The sequence below is a fragment of the Hemiscyllium ocellatum genome, chromosome 49 (assembly GCF_020745735.1).
Source record: "Hemiscyllium ocellatum isolate sHemOce1 chromosome 49, sHemOce1.pat.X.cur, whole genome shotgun sequence".
Taxonomy (NCBI): Eukaryota; Metazoa; Chordata; class Chondrichthyes; order Orectolobiformes; family Hemiscylliidae; genus Hemiscyllium; species Hemiscyllium ocellatum.
Window position 1 is genome coordinate 10677400 of NC_083449.1, and position 15073 is coordinate 10692472.

General features: G+C 47.6%; 2 protein-coding genes across 2 annotated transcripts; both read right to left on the bottom strand.

Annotated features, from left to right (window-relative positions):
- Positions 1–3339: 3339 nt before the first annotated feature.
- On the bottom strand, positions 3340–3871 carry LOC132837131 (histone H3). The gene has a single exon (XM_060856832.1). It carries the CDS (start codon positions 3853–3855, stop codon positions 3445–3447), a length of 411 nt encoding a protein of 136 aa, XP_060712815.1. The 5' UTR covers positions 3856–3871; the 3' UTR covers positions 3340–3444.
- Positions 3872–4986: 1115 nt separating this feature from the next.
- LOC132837335 (histone H1-like) lies at positions 4987–5622 on the bottom strand. Its single transcript, XM_060857001.1, has one exon. The coding sequence runs from the start codon at positions 5620–5622 to the stop codon at positions 4987–4989; it is 636 nt and encodes a 211-aa protein (XP_060712984.1).
- Positions 5623–15073: the final 9451 nt, after the last annotated feature.

Here is a 15073-nt window from a genome sequence, read left to right on the forward strand (position 1 = left end):
TCCTTCAGTACAACCCATCCATGCAGGCTAGATATCCCAACCCAATCCAGTCCCATCTGCCAGCACCCAGCCCAAATCCCTCCAAACCCTTCCTATTCATGTGTCCATCCAAATTGCTTTTAAATGTTGCATTACCAGCTTCCACCACTTCCTCTGGCAGCTCATTCCATATACGTACCCTCTGAGTGAAAAGGTTCCCCTTAAGTCTCTTTTATGTCTTTCTCCTCTTACCCTAAACCTATGCCCTCTAGTTCTGGACTTCCTGACGCTCCATGCCCCTCATGATTTTATAAATCTCTATAAGGTCAACCCTCAACCTCTGACACTCCAGGGAAAACAGCCCCAGTTTGTTCAGCCTCTCCCTATAGCTCAAATCCTCCAATCCTGGCAACACCCTTGTAAATCTTTTCTGAACCCTTTCAAGTTTCACAACATCTTTTTGATAGGAAGGAGACCAGAATTGTACACAATATTCCAACAGCGACCTGACCAATGTCCTGTACAGCCACAAAAAGACCTCCTAACTCCAGTACTCAATACTCTGACCAATACAGGAAAGCCTACCAAACACCTTCTTTACTATTCTATCTACCTGTGACTCCACTTTCAAAGAGCTATGAACCTGCACTCCAAGGTCTCTTGGTTCAGCAACACTCCTGAGGACCTTACCATTAAGTGTATAGTCCTGTTAAGATTTGCTTTCCCAAAATGCAGCACCTCACATTTATCTGAATTAAACGCCACTTCTCAGCACATCTGGTCAAGATCCTGCTGTAATCTGAGGTAGCCTTCTTTGCTGCCCACTACACCTCCAATTTTCATGTCTGCAAACTTACCAACTGTATCTCTTATGCTCACATCCAAATCATTTATGTAAATGACAAAAAGTAGAGGACCCAGTAGCAATGCTTGTAGCACTCCACTGGGTCGCAGGCCTCCAGTTTGAAAAACAACCCTCCACCACCACCCTCTGTCTTCTACCTTTGAGCCAGTTCTGGATCCAAATGGCTAGTTCTCCCTGTATTCCAAGAGATCTAACCTTGGTAACCAGTTTTCCATGGGGAACATTGTCAAACGCCTTACTGACGTCCATATAGATCATATCTACCGTTCTGCCTTCAATAAACTCAATCAAGTTTGTGAGACATCATTTCCCACACACAAAGCCACGTTGACTATCCCTAATCAGTCCTTCCTTTCCAAATACAGCCCAGCAGGATTACCTTCAGCAACTTGCCCACCTCAGGCTCACCCTTCTTAAACAGTAACACCATGTTAGCCAACCTCCAGTCTTCCAGCACCTCACCTGTGACTATCGATGACACAAATATCTCAGCAAGGAGGTCCAGCAATCAGTTCTAGGGTGCACCTGATCAGTTCCTGGGGATTTATCCACCTTTATGCGTTTCAAGACACCCAGCACTTCCTCCTCTATAATATGGGTATTTTTCAAGATGTCACCATCTATTTCCCTACATTCTATATCTTCTGTGTCCTTTTCCACAGTAAATATTAATGCAAAATACTCGATTTGTATCTCCACCATTCTCGGCAGGTCCACACAAAGGCCGCCTTGCTGATCTTTGAGGGGCTCTATTCACTCCCTAGTTACACTTTTGTCTTTCATGTATTTGTAAAAAACCTTTGGATTCTCCTTAATTCTATTTCTCAAAGCTACCTCATGTCCCGTTTGTGCCCTCCTGATTTCCCTCTTCAGTATACCCCTACTGCATTTATAGTCTTCTAAGGATTCACTCGATCTAGCCTTACATATGCTTCCTTCTTTTTCTCAACCAAACCTTTCATATCTGTAGTCACCCAGCATTCCCTATGCCTACCAGCCTTTCCTTTCACCCTAACAGGAATGTACCTTCTCTGGATTCTAAATTTGGCACATATCCCTTTAAATCCTTTCTGTTCATTTACCGATCCGGGCTCCTTCTAAATGTTGTAATTGATCCCACCTTCATCACTTCCTCTGGAAGCTCATTCCATATGCACATCACCCTCTGCATGAAAAAGTTGTTCCTCAGGTTATTTTTTAAATCTTTGCCCTCTCACCTTAAACCTATGCCCTCTATGCTCCCTCACCCAATGAAAAAGACCTTGGCTTTTTCATCCTGTCAATGCCCTTCAGGATTTTATAAGCAGCTGTAAAAATCACCCCTCAGCTTCCGATGCTCAAGGGAAAAAATCCCAACCTATTCAGCCTCCCCTGAATTGACTAGTATCAATGGATCCTCCTCTGAGCAACGTCCTCTTTTTCAATGCAAAACATACTCCATTGCTTGCAAATCGGCGGGCTTTTCAAATGGGAGAGAAAGTTGTTGATGATTTGACGCTGGCTTCAAGAGAACGTGTCCTCTCTTCCTCCTGCCTCCAGGCAGCATATTAAACACCAGTGATTTTGTTTTTCTCTCTCTCTCTGTTTGCTGCAATTTGCTCAAGTTACACACTAATATTTGATTATTCCAGGAGCTGCAAGCCCTGGTTGGGATGTGAGCCCTAAGTGCCACCCCGGGAAACAAAAGAAATGTCCCTTTTCTTACAAACCCACGAGTAATAGTTTTTTTTTCCAATTTCCAAAACTCCGCGCGGATTCTGTTGGGTGGGAATGATGATTGAATTATGTAAATGGGGCTTTCTGCTGTCGGTTAGAAGCTTTCAAAATGAACCGACATCAAACCAGAACCAGAACAGTTGCCGGACATGAATTGTTCATGTGGAGCTTTTGCGATAAGGGAGCACGATATTAAAATAATATCGAAAGGTGGTGTTCGTTATTAATGCGCTCACGACCAAGAACGGTCAAGAAATCTTGACAAGACTAAATGAGGGCATTCGGCCCATCGAGTCTGAAACTTCCCTCCGAAGAGAATCTCGAATCGTTTAAATAGCTTCTGGACTCCTTACCCTAAAGAAAGGTCGTGTGAATTGTATTTTTATAAACGAAAAGCAAACAAACGAGTAAGTACAAATTCAGTGTTTTCTGTAAAACGACCTTCTCTGATCTACATCGTGGCGGAATTTTCAAATTTGAAAGAAAACGGTCGATGATTTGGCGCCATTTTTTCCCGCCTACTTTCTCAGCAATGATTATGTTCTTACAGCTGGTGGGGACACCAAGGGAGACAATGAGGACAGATTTCATCCGGAATTAACATTTCCCTGCCTAATATATTGTGTAAAAATAACATAACGTTCATCGCAATGTTCTAATCATTGCCACTGAAAGCGGTGTGTTTTCCAACTACCTCCCCGCGGCTAGGCTAGATTCAAAGTATATTTAACAACAGAACAGCAATAGTGCGGCAAGGGCAAGTTACTGCCGTGCTCTCAGGTCCCCTATCGCTTCTCGCTCTCTCTGGATAGTTTAGTGGCTCTGAAAAGAGCCGTTGGGTTTCTCTCTCTCGGGGTGAATGTGCAGGGCCGGCCAGGCTCCGTTTAGGCGCGCTCCCCGCGGATCCGGCGGGCCAGCTGGATGTCTTTGGGCATGATGGTGACCCGCTTGGCGTGGATGGCGCACAGGTTGGTGTCCTCAAACAGCCCCACCAGGTAAGCCTCGCTGGCCTCCTGCAGGGCCATCACCGCCGAGCTCTGGAAGCGGAGGTCGGTCTTGAAGTCCTGAGCGATCTCTCGCACCAGGCGCTGGAAGGGCAGTTTGCGGATCAGCAGCTCGGTGGATTTCTGGTAGCGGCGGATCTCCCGCAGAGCCACCGTGCCGGGCCTGTAGCGATGAGGCTTCTTCACTCCGCCCGTGGCCGGAGCGCTCTTGCGGGCCGCTTTGGTCGCCAGCTGCTTGCGGGGAGCTTTCCCTCCGGTGGATTTGCGCGCTGTCTGCTTGGTTCTGGCCATTCTCTTCTACTCTCTGTAACACACACAGGCTGTTGCTGTCAATGCTGAGGCTGCTGCGGTGCTGCCTGTTTAAGGGAATGGAGAGCCCGCCCTAGAGCTGGGATTGGATACAGCCCTGTCCCTCAGTCCACAGAGAAACACCTCCGGAAGGGACAGAAAAGGCAGGAAAAGAATTGTTGGAATCTGATTGGGTAACGTGAAATGACAGTTGGTCAGTTTGAAAATGCCCGCCGAATTCACCCTCACAAATCCTGAAATTAAGTTAACCATTACAATGCGAAACTCCATTTGTCTGCAACTAAGATAAATTTTAAGATTTTATAGGAATTATTTAAAACCGAGTTAGCTGTCAGTGCGGACACGAGGCAGGATCATTGCCTGATCTGTCTGTAACAGGCGGGAGGAAAGGCGGGGTTTAAAACAGCCCAGACAAACTGAACCGAATTTATAAACTGAACCGGCCGCTGATATTCCCGCCTTCTTTCACGCTTTTGCCTTGACTGGATTCTTTCGGAGTTTGAAGGAGCCGGAGACGCCCTGGTCCTTGACAAGAACAAGGGAGCCGTTCGCCAGGCCGTGAATCAATCTAAACAACCCCGCCAATTTAAACATATTAAAAGCTAAGACAGAGTCCACCGATAAAAGGACAGAATCTCACATTATCTGTTATTTTTCATTACCCCCAGATTACAATTAGCCCGAAGACAATGTGGAATTGTTGCCTGAACTGTCTGTAACATGCAGATGGAAGGAACGCGCCATGAAAACATGCGCAGCGTCCCAGAATCAAAACTGAACAAAATAACACTCCTGAACGGGTCAGTGAAATACAAATACTACAATATGTCACTTTCGTGACTCAGTAGGGTTATAAGTAGCGAAGTGAAATAACCAGATGGAGATCAATAAACCCTCCCTGTGGGATACCTTCCCCAATCACAGGTCTCCACTTTCGTAAACCATGGCATGAGTGTGTATTTGATTTATTCAGATCAATTAATATCTAGGGTAGGTCTGCGCTCGGCGCCGGGACGGGGAACATTGGATTCGGGCTCAGCTCTTTCCTGAGACATGTGGGTGGCTCTGATAAGAGCCTTTGGGTTCAGATGGTTATATGTTACACTGACTGGTTCATTTCTTTGCTGCTGTCTTGGTCACTTTGGCTTTGGGCTTGGCCTTGCCTTTAGCCGGTTTGCTGAGGGGTTTGGGGGCTTTAGGACCCTTGGCCTTTTTCACATTCTTCACGGGAGTCCGTTTCTTTGGCGCTGCTTTGCTCACCGCTTTCTTTGGCGGTGCCGTCTTCTTACCGCTCGCTTTCTTGGCCGGGGATTTCTTGGCCTGGGATTTCTTGGCTGTCGCTTTTTTGGCCTGGAATTTCTTCACGGCTGGTTTCTTGGCGGCCGCTGATGTTCCCGCCTTCTTTCCCGCTTTTGCCTTGACTGGATTTTTTGGGAGTTTGAAGGAGCCGGAGACGCCCTGGCCCTTGACCAGAACAAGGGAGCCGTTCGTCAGGCACCTCCTGATGCTCATCTTGATCTGTGCCTTTCGCTTTCCTACATCGATCCCTCTTCTCTCCAGCGCCTTCTTTACAGCGGACAGAGACGCCCCTTTGCGATCCTTGATATCTCCGACAACATTCAGAATCAGCTTGCCCAACTGGGGACCGGGTGTTTTTTTCCTGGGAGCCGCCGCCTTCTTCTTGGGAGCCTTGACTTTGGTGGGAGCGGAGGCTGGAGGAGCTGTTTCGGCGGCTGCACTGTCGCTCATGTTGAGAACTCTGCGCTGAATCTCTCTCTGGGTCAGTCTGAAGTGGGTCAGCAATGAAGCTGCTGGCGGCGGCACTGAGCAACTTCAAGGCAGCGAGCGGACGGCGCAGGGACAATCTGCCGTCAGCTCCCTGCTCCTGCTGCCTCTCTGTGTTTCTCTAACGGCCTAAACTCTCCGATTCCTTTGAAATTCAGCATCTCCAGCGAGGTAGGCTCGATCGCTCCTGACACTGACACAGGAAGCTTCACGGCTGAAAAGTTTTCACTCGAATTGAAGGCTCCGTTGTCGAGTTAAACGCATTTTGCTGCTGCACTGATGGCGCTTTCTGAGCTGAACGGTAACGTTGTCGCTACTTTTAGACCGAAATCTTGAAACTAACAAATATATTGCCTTCAAATCTACCTTTGGGGTTTAGAAGGGGAGCTGGGGGATAATTTTAATTGTAAATATTTTTGAGTTACATAAGAGCGACTTGGAAATATCATAATATTCGCGGACACACACAGTTCCGTCAGACTAAGTGTCCGCCCTTTTCCTACAGCCTCTCTGACACAATATTCACATTCCCATAGTCACAAGCCAGAAATATCACCAAATGTAAGTGTGGAAGGATAGAATTTCTCCTCCTTTCAACCTTTGCTGCGGTGTCCAGGGAGTTAGTTGTAGTTTTTCTCCTCAGTAACTGTAACACTCTCATCAGCTCTACTCAAAGATGGCCAGTCGGTTTGTCAATCTTAGAAGACAGAACAGTGTGCACTGGAACAGGGCCTTCATGGTCATGCTGACTCTAGCAGATCCTGAATACTGTTTTGTCAAATGCTTCGCAATTGAAGCTTTCACTTTGATATTTCCCTGCAGGCTGACTGGTCTATAGTCCCCAATTTTATGCCTACCTGCCTTTTCCATTGGATTGCTTACAGTAGCTAACCCCCAATCTGTGTAAATTATTGCAGAGCTTATGGAATCTTGGAGCATGACCATTACTGCATCCACTATTACTCAGCTCACTACATTAAATAATCTGGGACGTGGATGATTAAAGTCCGGTGTTTCACAACCTTTGATCCTATCCATTATCCCAACATCATTTCCCAAATAATACTGATTTGGTTCAGTTTTTCCCTCTCACTAAACTCCCCAACATTACTACTATGTTAGTTGTGTGATCATGCTAAACAGAGAACAACAGTATGTTAGCAATTTTTGAAGATGTTTTTGTTCCCCATTTTGAACTTCTCTCTTTTATGTTGTAAGTGAAATATGGTCCTCGTTACCAACCTATTTACTAACCTAATCATTCCATTGTGGGCAACACGGTGGTTAGCACTGCTGCCTCACAGCGCCAGAGACCCAGGTTCAGTTCCCACCTCAGGTAACTGTCCATGTGGAGTTTGCACATTCTCCCCATGTCTGCATGGGTTTCCTCCCACAGTCTTAAAAATATGGCAGGTTGGTGAATTGGTCATGCTAAATTACCCATGGTGGGGGAGTGGGTCTGGGTGGGTTGCTCTTCGGAGGTCGGTGTGGACTTGTTGGGCTCAAGGGCCTGCTTTCACACTGTAAGTAATCTAAAAAATCTCTCTTTACACATTTATTGGTTTTTCAACATTTTTTTCCTCTTTAATGGCTTCCGCAGAGTTACAGTTTTTATCATTTGCCATGTTGACTTCCCCCTAATCAATCCTGGCCTTTCAAATATACATAAATTCTGTGTCTCAGAATCTCAACTGTTTGCCTACCGTCGATGTGGCTCAAAGGTAGAAGACCTTTTGTGAAGGGTTGTTTTTCAGACTGGAGGCCTGTGACTAGTGGAATGCCACGAGGATCAGTGCTGGGTCCTCCATATTTTGTCATTTACATAAATGATTTGGATGCGAGCATAAGAGGTACAGTTAGTAAGTTTGCAGATGACATCAAAATTGGAGGTGTAGTGGACAGTGAAGAGGGTTACCTTAGATTACAACAGGATCTGGATCAGATGGGCCAATGGGCTGAGAAGTGGCAGATGGAGTTGAATTCAGATAAACGTGAGGTGCTGCATTTTGGGAAAGCTAATATTTGCAGGTTTATGTACTTAATTAGATTACCTACAGTGTGGAAACAGGCCCTTCGGCCCAACAAGTCCACACCGACCCACCAAAGCGCAACCCACCCATACCCCTACACTTATCCCTTACCTAACACTACAGGCAATTTAGCATGGCCAATTCACCTGACCCACACATCTTTGGACTGTGGGAGGAAACCGGAGCACCCGGAGGAAACCCACGTAGACACAGGGAGAACGTGCAAACTCCACACATACAGTTGCCTGAAGCGGGAATTGAACCCAGGTCTCAAGCGCTGTGAGGCAGCAGTGCTAACCACTGTGCCACCCATGGTGTGAAGCTCCAAAGGAGTGTTGCTGAACAAAGAGACCTTGGAGTGCAGGTTCATAGCTCCTTGAAAGTGGAGTCACCGGTAGATAGGATACTGAAGGAGGTGGTTAGTATGCTTTCCTTAAGTGGTCAGCCTATTGAGTACAGGAATTGGGAGGTCATGTCGCGGCTGTACAGGACTTGCTTAGGCCACTGTTGGAATATTGTGTGCAATTCTGGTCTCCTTTCTATCGGAAAGATGTTGTGAAACTTGAAAGGATCCAGAAAAGATTTACAAGAATGTTGCCAACGTTGGAGGATTTGAGCTATAGGGAGAGTTTGAACAGGCTGGGTTGTTTTCCCTGGAGCGTTGGAGGCTGAGAGGTGACCTTATAGAGGTTTACAAAATTATGAGGGGCATGGAAAGGGTAAATAGGCAAAGTATTTTTCCTGGGGTCGGGGAGTCCAGAACTAGATGGCATAGGTTTAGGGTTGGAGGGGAAAGATATAAAAGAGACCTACGGGGTAATATTTTCATGCAGAGGGTGGTACGTGTATGGAATGAGCTTCCAGAGGAAGTGGTGGAGGCTGGTACAATTGCAACATTTAAGAGGCATTTGGATGGGTATATGAATAGGAAGGGTTTAAAAAGGTATGGGCCAGGTGCTGGCAGGTGGGACTAGATTGGGTTAGGATATCTGGTCAGCATAGGCGGGTTGGACCGAAGGGTCTGTTTCCATGCTGTACATCTCTATGACTCTCTAATGTTCACTGTTCAATAGTTCCCTGGCTTTTCCTTACCACCTTTCTTAAATAGTGGCACCATGTTAGCCGGCCTCCAGTCTTTTTGCACTTCACCTGTGACTATTACTCCGGACCACCTTTAAACCAGCAGAGTTCGGACCTGAACAGGACAAACAGACTACAGATTCAAAAACACCAGCAACGGTTCTCCTGCAAGATCCTCTGCTCCACACTCGCAGCAATGCGCCGGCACTTAACCTCTCTGCAGTCATCCCTGCCTCAGCTGAGGGCCACACTCTCTCAGAATTGCAAAGGATCCATTCTGTACTACATCCTCAGAAGAATTCATACTCTCAACAAACAGTATTTCAATTCCATCTCAAACATCAAAAACTGTAAGTACAACAAACTTTAATCCACCCACCTCCATAACCAGTGCTTCTCAAACATTCCAGAAGATTCCCCTGGCCTTGGAAACTACTCCGACACATTAGCCATGCGGCTGATGCAGCTGCCACCCCCATGCTGATTGATGATGTGACTTCTGCCCCCGTCATGGCCACTTCCACAACCACTTCTGCCCCTCACAATTCCTCATGCATCACACGTGACATCACTTTCGCCCCTCACATCATTGCTGATGCCACACGCTCAGTGACTTCCGCCACCCCTAATGCCATGGTCACTACCACTTCTGCCCCCACCAGCCCCACTTAACTGCGTTCTACTGACACGCCACCCACAGACCCCACTGTTACTATCCCCACCCCCCAAAACCCCGAGGGGAAGACTACCCCTGTTCATGACTCCACCCCCATTCCCCCCACCACCACACCCAATCCAGTTACAGGTTCTGCCCCCACTCCCAGCTCCACACCCACACCAGATCCCAGCTCCCAGCCCTGCCGAATTTTCACCATCCCTCCAGACTTCCCCCTCACTGAGGACGAACGATCAGTCCTCAGCAAAGGACTCACCTTCATCTCCCTCCGTCCACGTATCAATGAGTTTAATACACACCGTGACGTCGAACAATTCTTCCATCACCTCCGCCTCCGAGGTTACTTTCACAATCAGGATTCCTGCCCACCTTCCAAGGACCCCTTCGCCCACCTCCAACACACTGCATCCACCTGGACACCCCGCGCTGGCCTATTACCTGCCCTCGACCTCTTCATTTCCAACTGCCGCCGGGACATTAACCGCCTCAACCTGTCTACCCCCCTCCCCCACTCCAACCTCTCACCCTCACAATGCACAGCATTCTAATCCCTCTGCTCCAATCCCAACCTCACCATCAGGACACCGGATAAAGGGGGTGCAGTGGTAGTCTGGCACACTGAACACCGCTGAAGCCAAACGCCAAATCGAGGACAGCTCTTCCTACTGCTCCCTCAACTATGACCCTACCCCCCATCACCAAACCATCATCTCCCAGACCATACAGAACCTCATCACCTCAGGAAATCTCCCACCCAAAGCTTCCAACCTCATAGTCCAGGAACCCCGCACTGCCCGGTTCTACCTCCTTCCCAAGATCCACAAGCCTGACCACCCTGGCCGACCCATTGTCTCAGCATGCTCCTGCCCCACTGAACTCATCTCTACCTACCTCGATACTGTCCTATCTCCCCTAGTCCAGGAACTCCCCACATACGTTTGAGACACCACCCACGCCCTCCACCTCCTCCAAGACGTCCGTTTCCCCGGCTCCCAATGCCTCAACTTCACCATGGATATCCAATCCCTCTACAACTCCATCCGCCATGACTAGGGCCTCCAAGCCCTCCGTTTTTTCCTCTCCAGACGTCCCCACCGACACACTCATTCGTTTGGCCGAACTGGTCCTCACCCTTTACAATTTCTCCTTCGAATCCTTCCATTTCCTCGAGACCAAAGGGGTAGCTATGGGCACACGTATGGGCCACAGATATGCCTGTCTCTTTGTTGGCTACATAGAACAGTTGATCTTCCGTAATTACACCGGCACCACTCCCCACCTCTTCCTCCGTTACATTGATGACTGCATTGGCACCACCTCGTTCTCCCGCGAGGAGGTTGAGCAATTCATCAACATCATCAACACATTCCAGCCTGACCTTAAATTTACCTGGACCATCTCTGACTCCTCCTTCCCCTTCCTGGACCACTCCATCTCCATTAAGATGACCGACATGACACTGATATTTTTTCCAAACCCACTGACTCCCACAGCTACCTTGATTACACCTCTTCCCATCCTACCTCTTGCAAAAATGCCATCCCGTATTCCCAATTCCTCCACCTCCGCCGTATCTGCTCCCAGGAGGACCAGTTCCACCACAGAACACACCAAATGGCCTCCTTCTTTAGAGACCACAATTTCCCTTCCCACGTGGTTAAAGATGCCCTCCAATGCATCTCGTCCACATCCCGCACCTCCGCCCTCAGATCCCAACCCTCCAACCGTAACAAGGACAGAACGCCCCTGGTGCTCACCTTCCACCCTACCAAATCATCTGCCGACACTTGGCCACCTCCAAAAAGACCTCACCACCAGGGATATATTTCCTTCCCCACCCTTTCCATCTTCCGCAATGATCTTTCCCTCCGTGACTACCTGGTCTGGTCCATGCCCCCCTACAACCCACCCTCCCATCCTGGCACCTTCCCCTGCCACCGCAGGAACTGTAAAACCTGCGCCCACACCTTCTCCCTCACATCTATCCAAGGCCCTAAAGGAGCCTTCCACATCTAAAGTTTTACCTGCACATGCACTAATATCATTTATTGTATCCATTGCTCCCGCTGCAGTCTCCTCTACACTGGAGAGACTGGACGCCTCCTAGCAGAGCTCGAGGGGACATCTCAGGGACACCCGCACCAATCAACCACACCGCCCCGTGGCCCAACATTTGAACTCCCCCTCCCACTCTGCCGAGGACATGGAGGTCCTGGGCCTCCTTCACCGTCACTCCCTCACCTCCAGACGCCTGGAGGAAGAACCCCTCATCTTCTGCCTCGGAACACTTTAACCCCAGGGCATCAATGCGGACTTCAACAGTTTTCTCATTTCCCCTTCCCCCACGTCACCCTAGTTCCAAACTTCCAGCTCAGCACTGTCTCCATGACTTATCCGGACTTGTCCTACCTGCCTATCTCCTTTTCCACCTACCACTCCACCCTCTCCTCCCTGACCGATCACCTTCATCCCCTCCCCCACTCACCTATTGCACTCTATGCTACTTGCCCCCCCCCCACCCCGCCTCCCCCCACCCCCACCCTCCTCTAGCTTATCTCTCCACGCTTAAGGCTCCCTGCCTTTATTCCTGAAGGGCTTTTGCCCAAAACATCCTTGGATGCTGCCTGAACTGCTGTGCTCTTCCAGCAACACTAATCCAGACTATTGATGATACAAATACCTCAGCAAGGGGCCCAACAAATCACTTCCCTAGCTTAACACCGCGTTCCTGGGTCCACCTGATTGGGTGCTTGTGCTTTATCCACCTTTTCCATTTAAAAAACATCCAGCAGCACATCCTCTGTATTATGGACATTTTTCAAGCTGTCACCATCTATTTCCCCACATTCTATATCTTCCAGCTCCTTCTCGTCAGTAAGCACTTGCTTAGTATCTCCCACATTTCCTGTTGTTCCACACATAGGCTGCCTTGCTAATCTTTGCTGTGCCCTGTTCTTTCCCTGGTTACCCTTTTGACCTTCATGTATTTATAATGTTAAGGAAAATTCAAATAGATTTTATTTTCCAAAGCTATGTTATGTCCCTTTTTTGCCCTCCTGATTTCCTTCTTATTTATATACCTATTGCCTTTATATTCTTTGAAGGATTCGCTCAACCTCTGCTGTACTTAACTAAAATATGTTTCCTTCTTATTTGGACCAAAACCCCAACTTCTTTTCTCAGCCAGCATTTCCTACACCTACCAGTCATGCCTTTCACCCTAACAGGAACATACTGCCTCTGGACCCTTGTTTTCTCATTTTTGAAGGCTTCCCATTTTCCAGCCATCCCTTTGCCTGTGAACATCTGCCCTCAGTCAACTTTTGAAAGTTCTTGCATAATACTCTCAAAATTAGCCTTCTTCCAAATTAGAAATTTAACTTTTAGATCTCGACTATCCTTTTCCATCACATTTGTAAAACTAATAAAATTATGGTCGCTGGCCCCAAAGTGCTCCCCCACTGAAACATCATTATATCACAAGAGTAGATCAAGTTTTGCACCTTGTCTAGAAAGTACATTCACATACTGAATCAGAAAATGTTTTTGTACACACTTAAGAAATTCCTCTCTGTCTAAACTATTAACAATATGACAGCCCCAATCTAGCTTCAGAATGTTAAAATCTCTCACCATAACCACACCATTATTCCTGCAGATCTAAGATCATCCTGACAAATTTGTTTCTCAATTTCCTGCTGACTGTTGGAGCATCTACAGTCCAATCCCAATAAGGTGATCAAACCCTTTCTTATTTCTCAGTTCCACTCAAATAATTTCCATGGATGTAAGCCCAGGAATATCATCACTAAGTAAAGGTGTGACGTTATCTCTTACCAAACATGTCACTCCCCATTTTCTCTTGCTGACCCCTCCCCCCATCCTTCCTATAACATGTGATTCCTGGAACATTAAGCTGCCAGTTGTGTCATCCTCGAACTATGTCTATGTAATTGCTATGATATCCCAATGTTCCTAACCATGTTCTGAGTTCATCCTCCTTCCCTGTTAGATCTCTTGCACTGAAATAAATACATTTTAAGTTATCAATCCAACCACATTCTCTGCTATGTTCCTGTCTGCCCTGGGTATTTGACTTACTGACTACCAGCCTCAGATTGATATCGTTCACTATCTCCGCGGTTCCCACTGACCTCACCCCACACCCACACCTTACTATTTTAGCTCAAGAAAATGTCCCTGCCAATATAGTAGATCCCTTCCAATTCAGGTGTATTCCATCCTTTTTGTCAAAGTCACGTCTTCCCCTGAAGAGAGTCCAATTATCCAAAATTTGAACACCTCTCCCCTGCACCAGTTCCTGAGTTGGGCATTCCTCTGCTCTATCATCCTCAGTCGCTCGTAGCAGTGGGAGAAGATTAGATTAGATTATCTACAGTGTGGAAACAGGCCCTTCGGCCCAACAAGTCCACACCGACCCGCGAAGCGCAACCCACCCATACCCCTACATTTACCCCTTACCTAACACTACGGTCAGTTTAGCATGGCCAATTCACCTGACCCGCCCATCTTTGGGAGGAAACCGGACACCCGGAGGAAACCCACGCAGACACGGGGAGAACGTGCAAACTCCACACAGTCAGTCGCCTGAGTCGGGAATTGAACCCGGGTCTCTGGCGCTGTGAGGCAGCAGTGCTAACCACCGTGCCGCCCCCGGTAGTAATCTAGATATTAGAACCGGAGAGGACCTCCTTTCTAAATTCTTGCCTCTCTTCCTTATTCTTCCTTCAGATTCTCTTCCCTTTTCCTTCCTGTGTAGTTAATTCCAATCTGTACTCTCCTTTGTGAAGATCCTGCACTCTCTCTGAGGTGTCCTTGATCCTGGCACCAGCAAGGCAACACACTATTCTGATTTCTCGCTGTCGGCCGGAGAGACGTCTGTCTGTGTCACTGACAAAGAGATTTGAGTTTTGTAATCTGTAAAAGGAAGACCTTCCAAATCGCGACTATTTCCATCTAAAAGGATAAAGGCAGCTTATGTCAGGGCACACCGCCTTGAAATCAGACAAGTTCCCCTCCAAGGTATTCACAATGCTGACTTGGAAATGAAACCACTTTCTTTCACTGTCACTGGATCAAAACCCTGGAACTTCTTATACACGGCATTGTGGGCAGCACATGGACAACGGCTGTTCCAGAAAGTGGCTCAACACCGCCTTCTCAAAGAGATGGAGAATAAATGGTAGGCTCAGCCAGCGGCAACCACGTTCCAGGAGTGAATAAACAAAAACAGCTAGCGTACAATACATCAGCATACCTAACACTAAAATCTGTCATCCACGACAAACTAAATCGTGTCCCAGAGATGTTATTGCACACCTCGTCTGACTTTTACACGGGCCTCCTGATCCAGAATTAACCACTGACACTCTCTCCATCAGTTACTTTCTGCCTTCGTAAGAATGTTCCACTTATTCCATCTCTCTGTATGTTACTTTGGACAAAGAGTTAATATTTGTGGATGAGGGTCAACAGGATTAAATACCACAGTTAACATTCGATCTGACCATATGTTATCGAATGGGGGAGCACAGGGGATGGGCCGAGTGGCCGCCAGTTTCTCCGCTCCCTGATCAGATTGTGAGAGAGACGGAGGGAGGAGTTATTA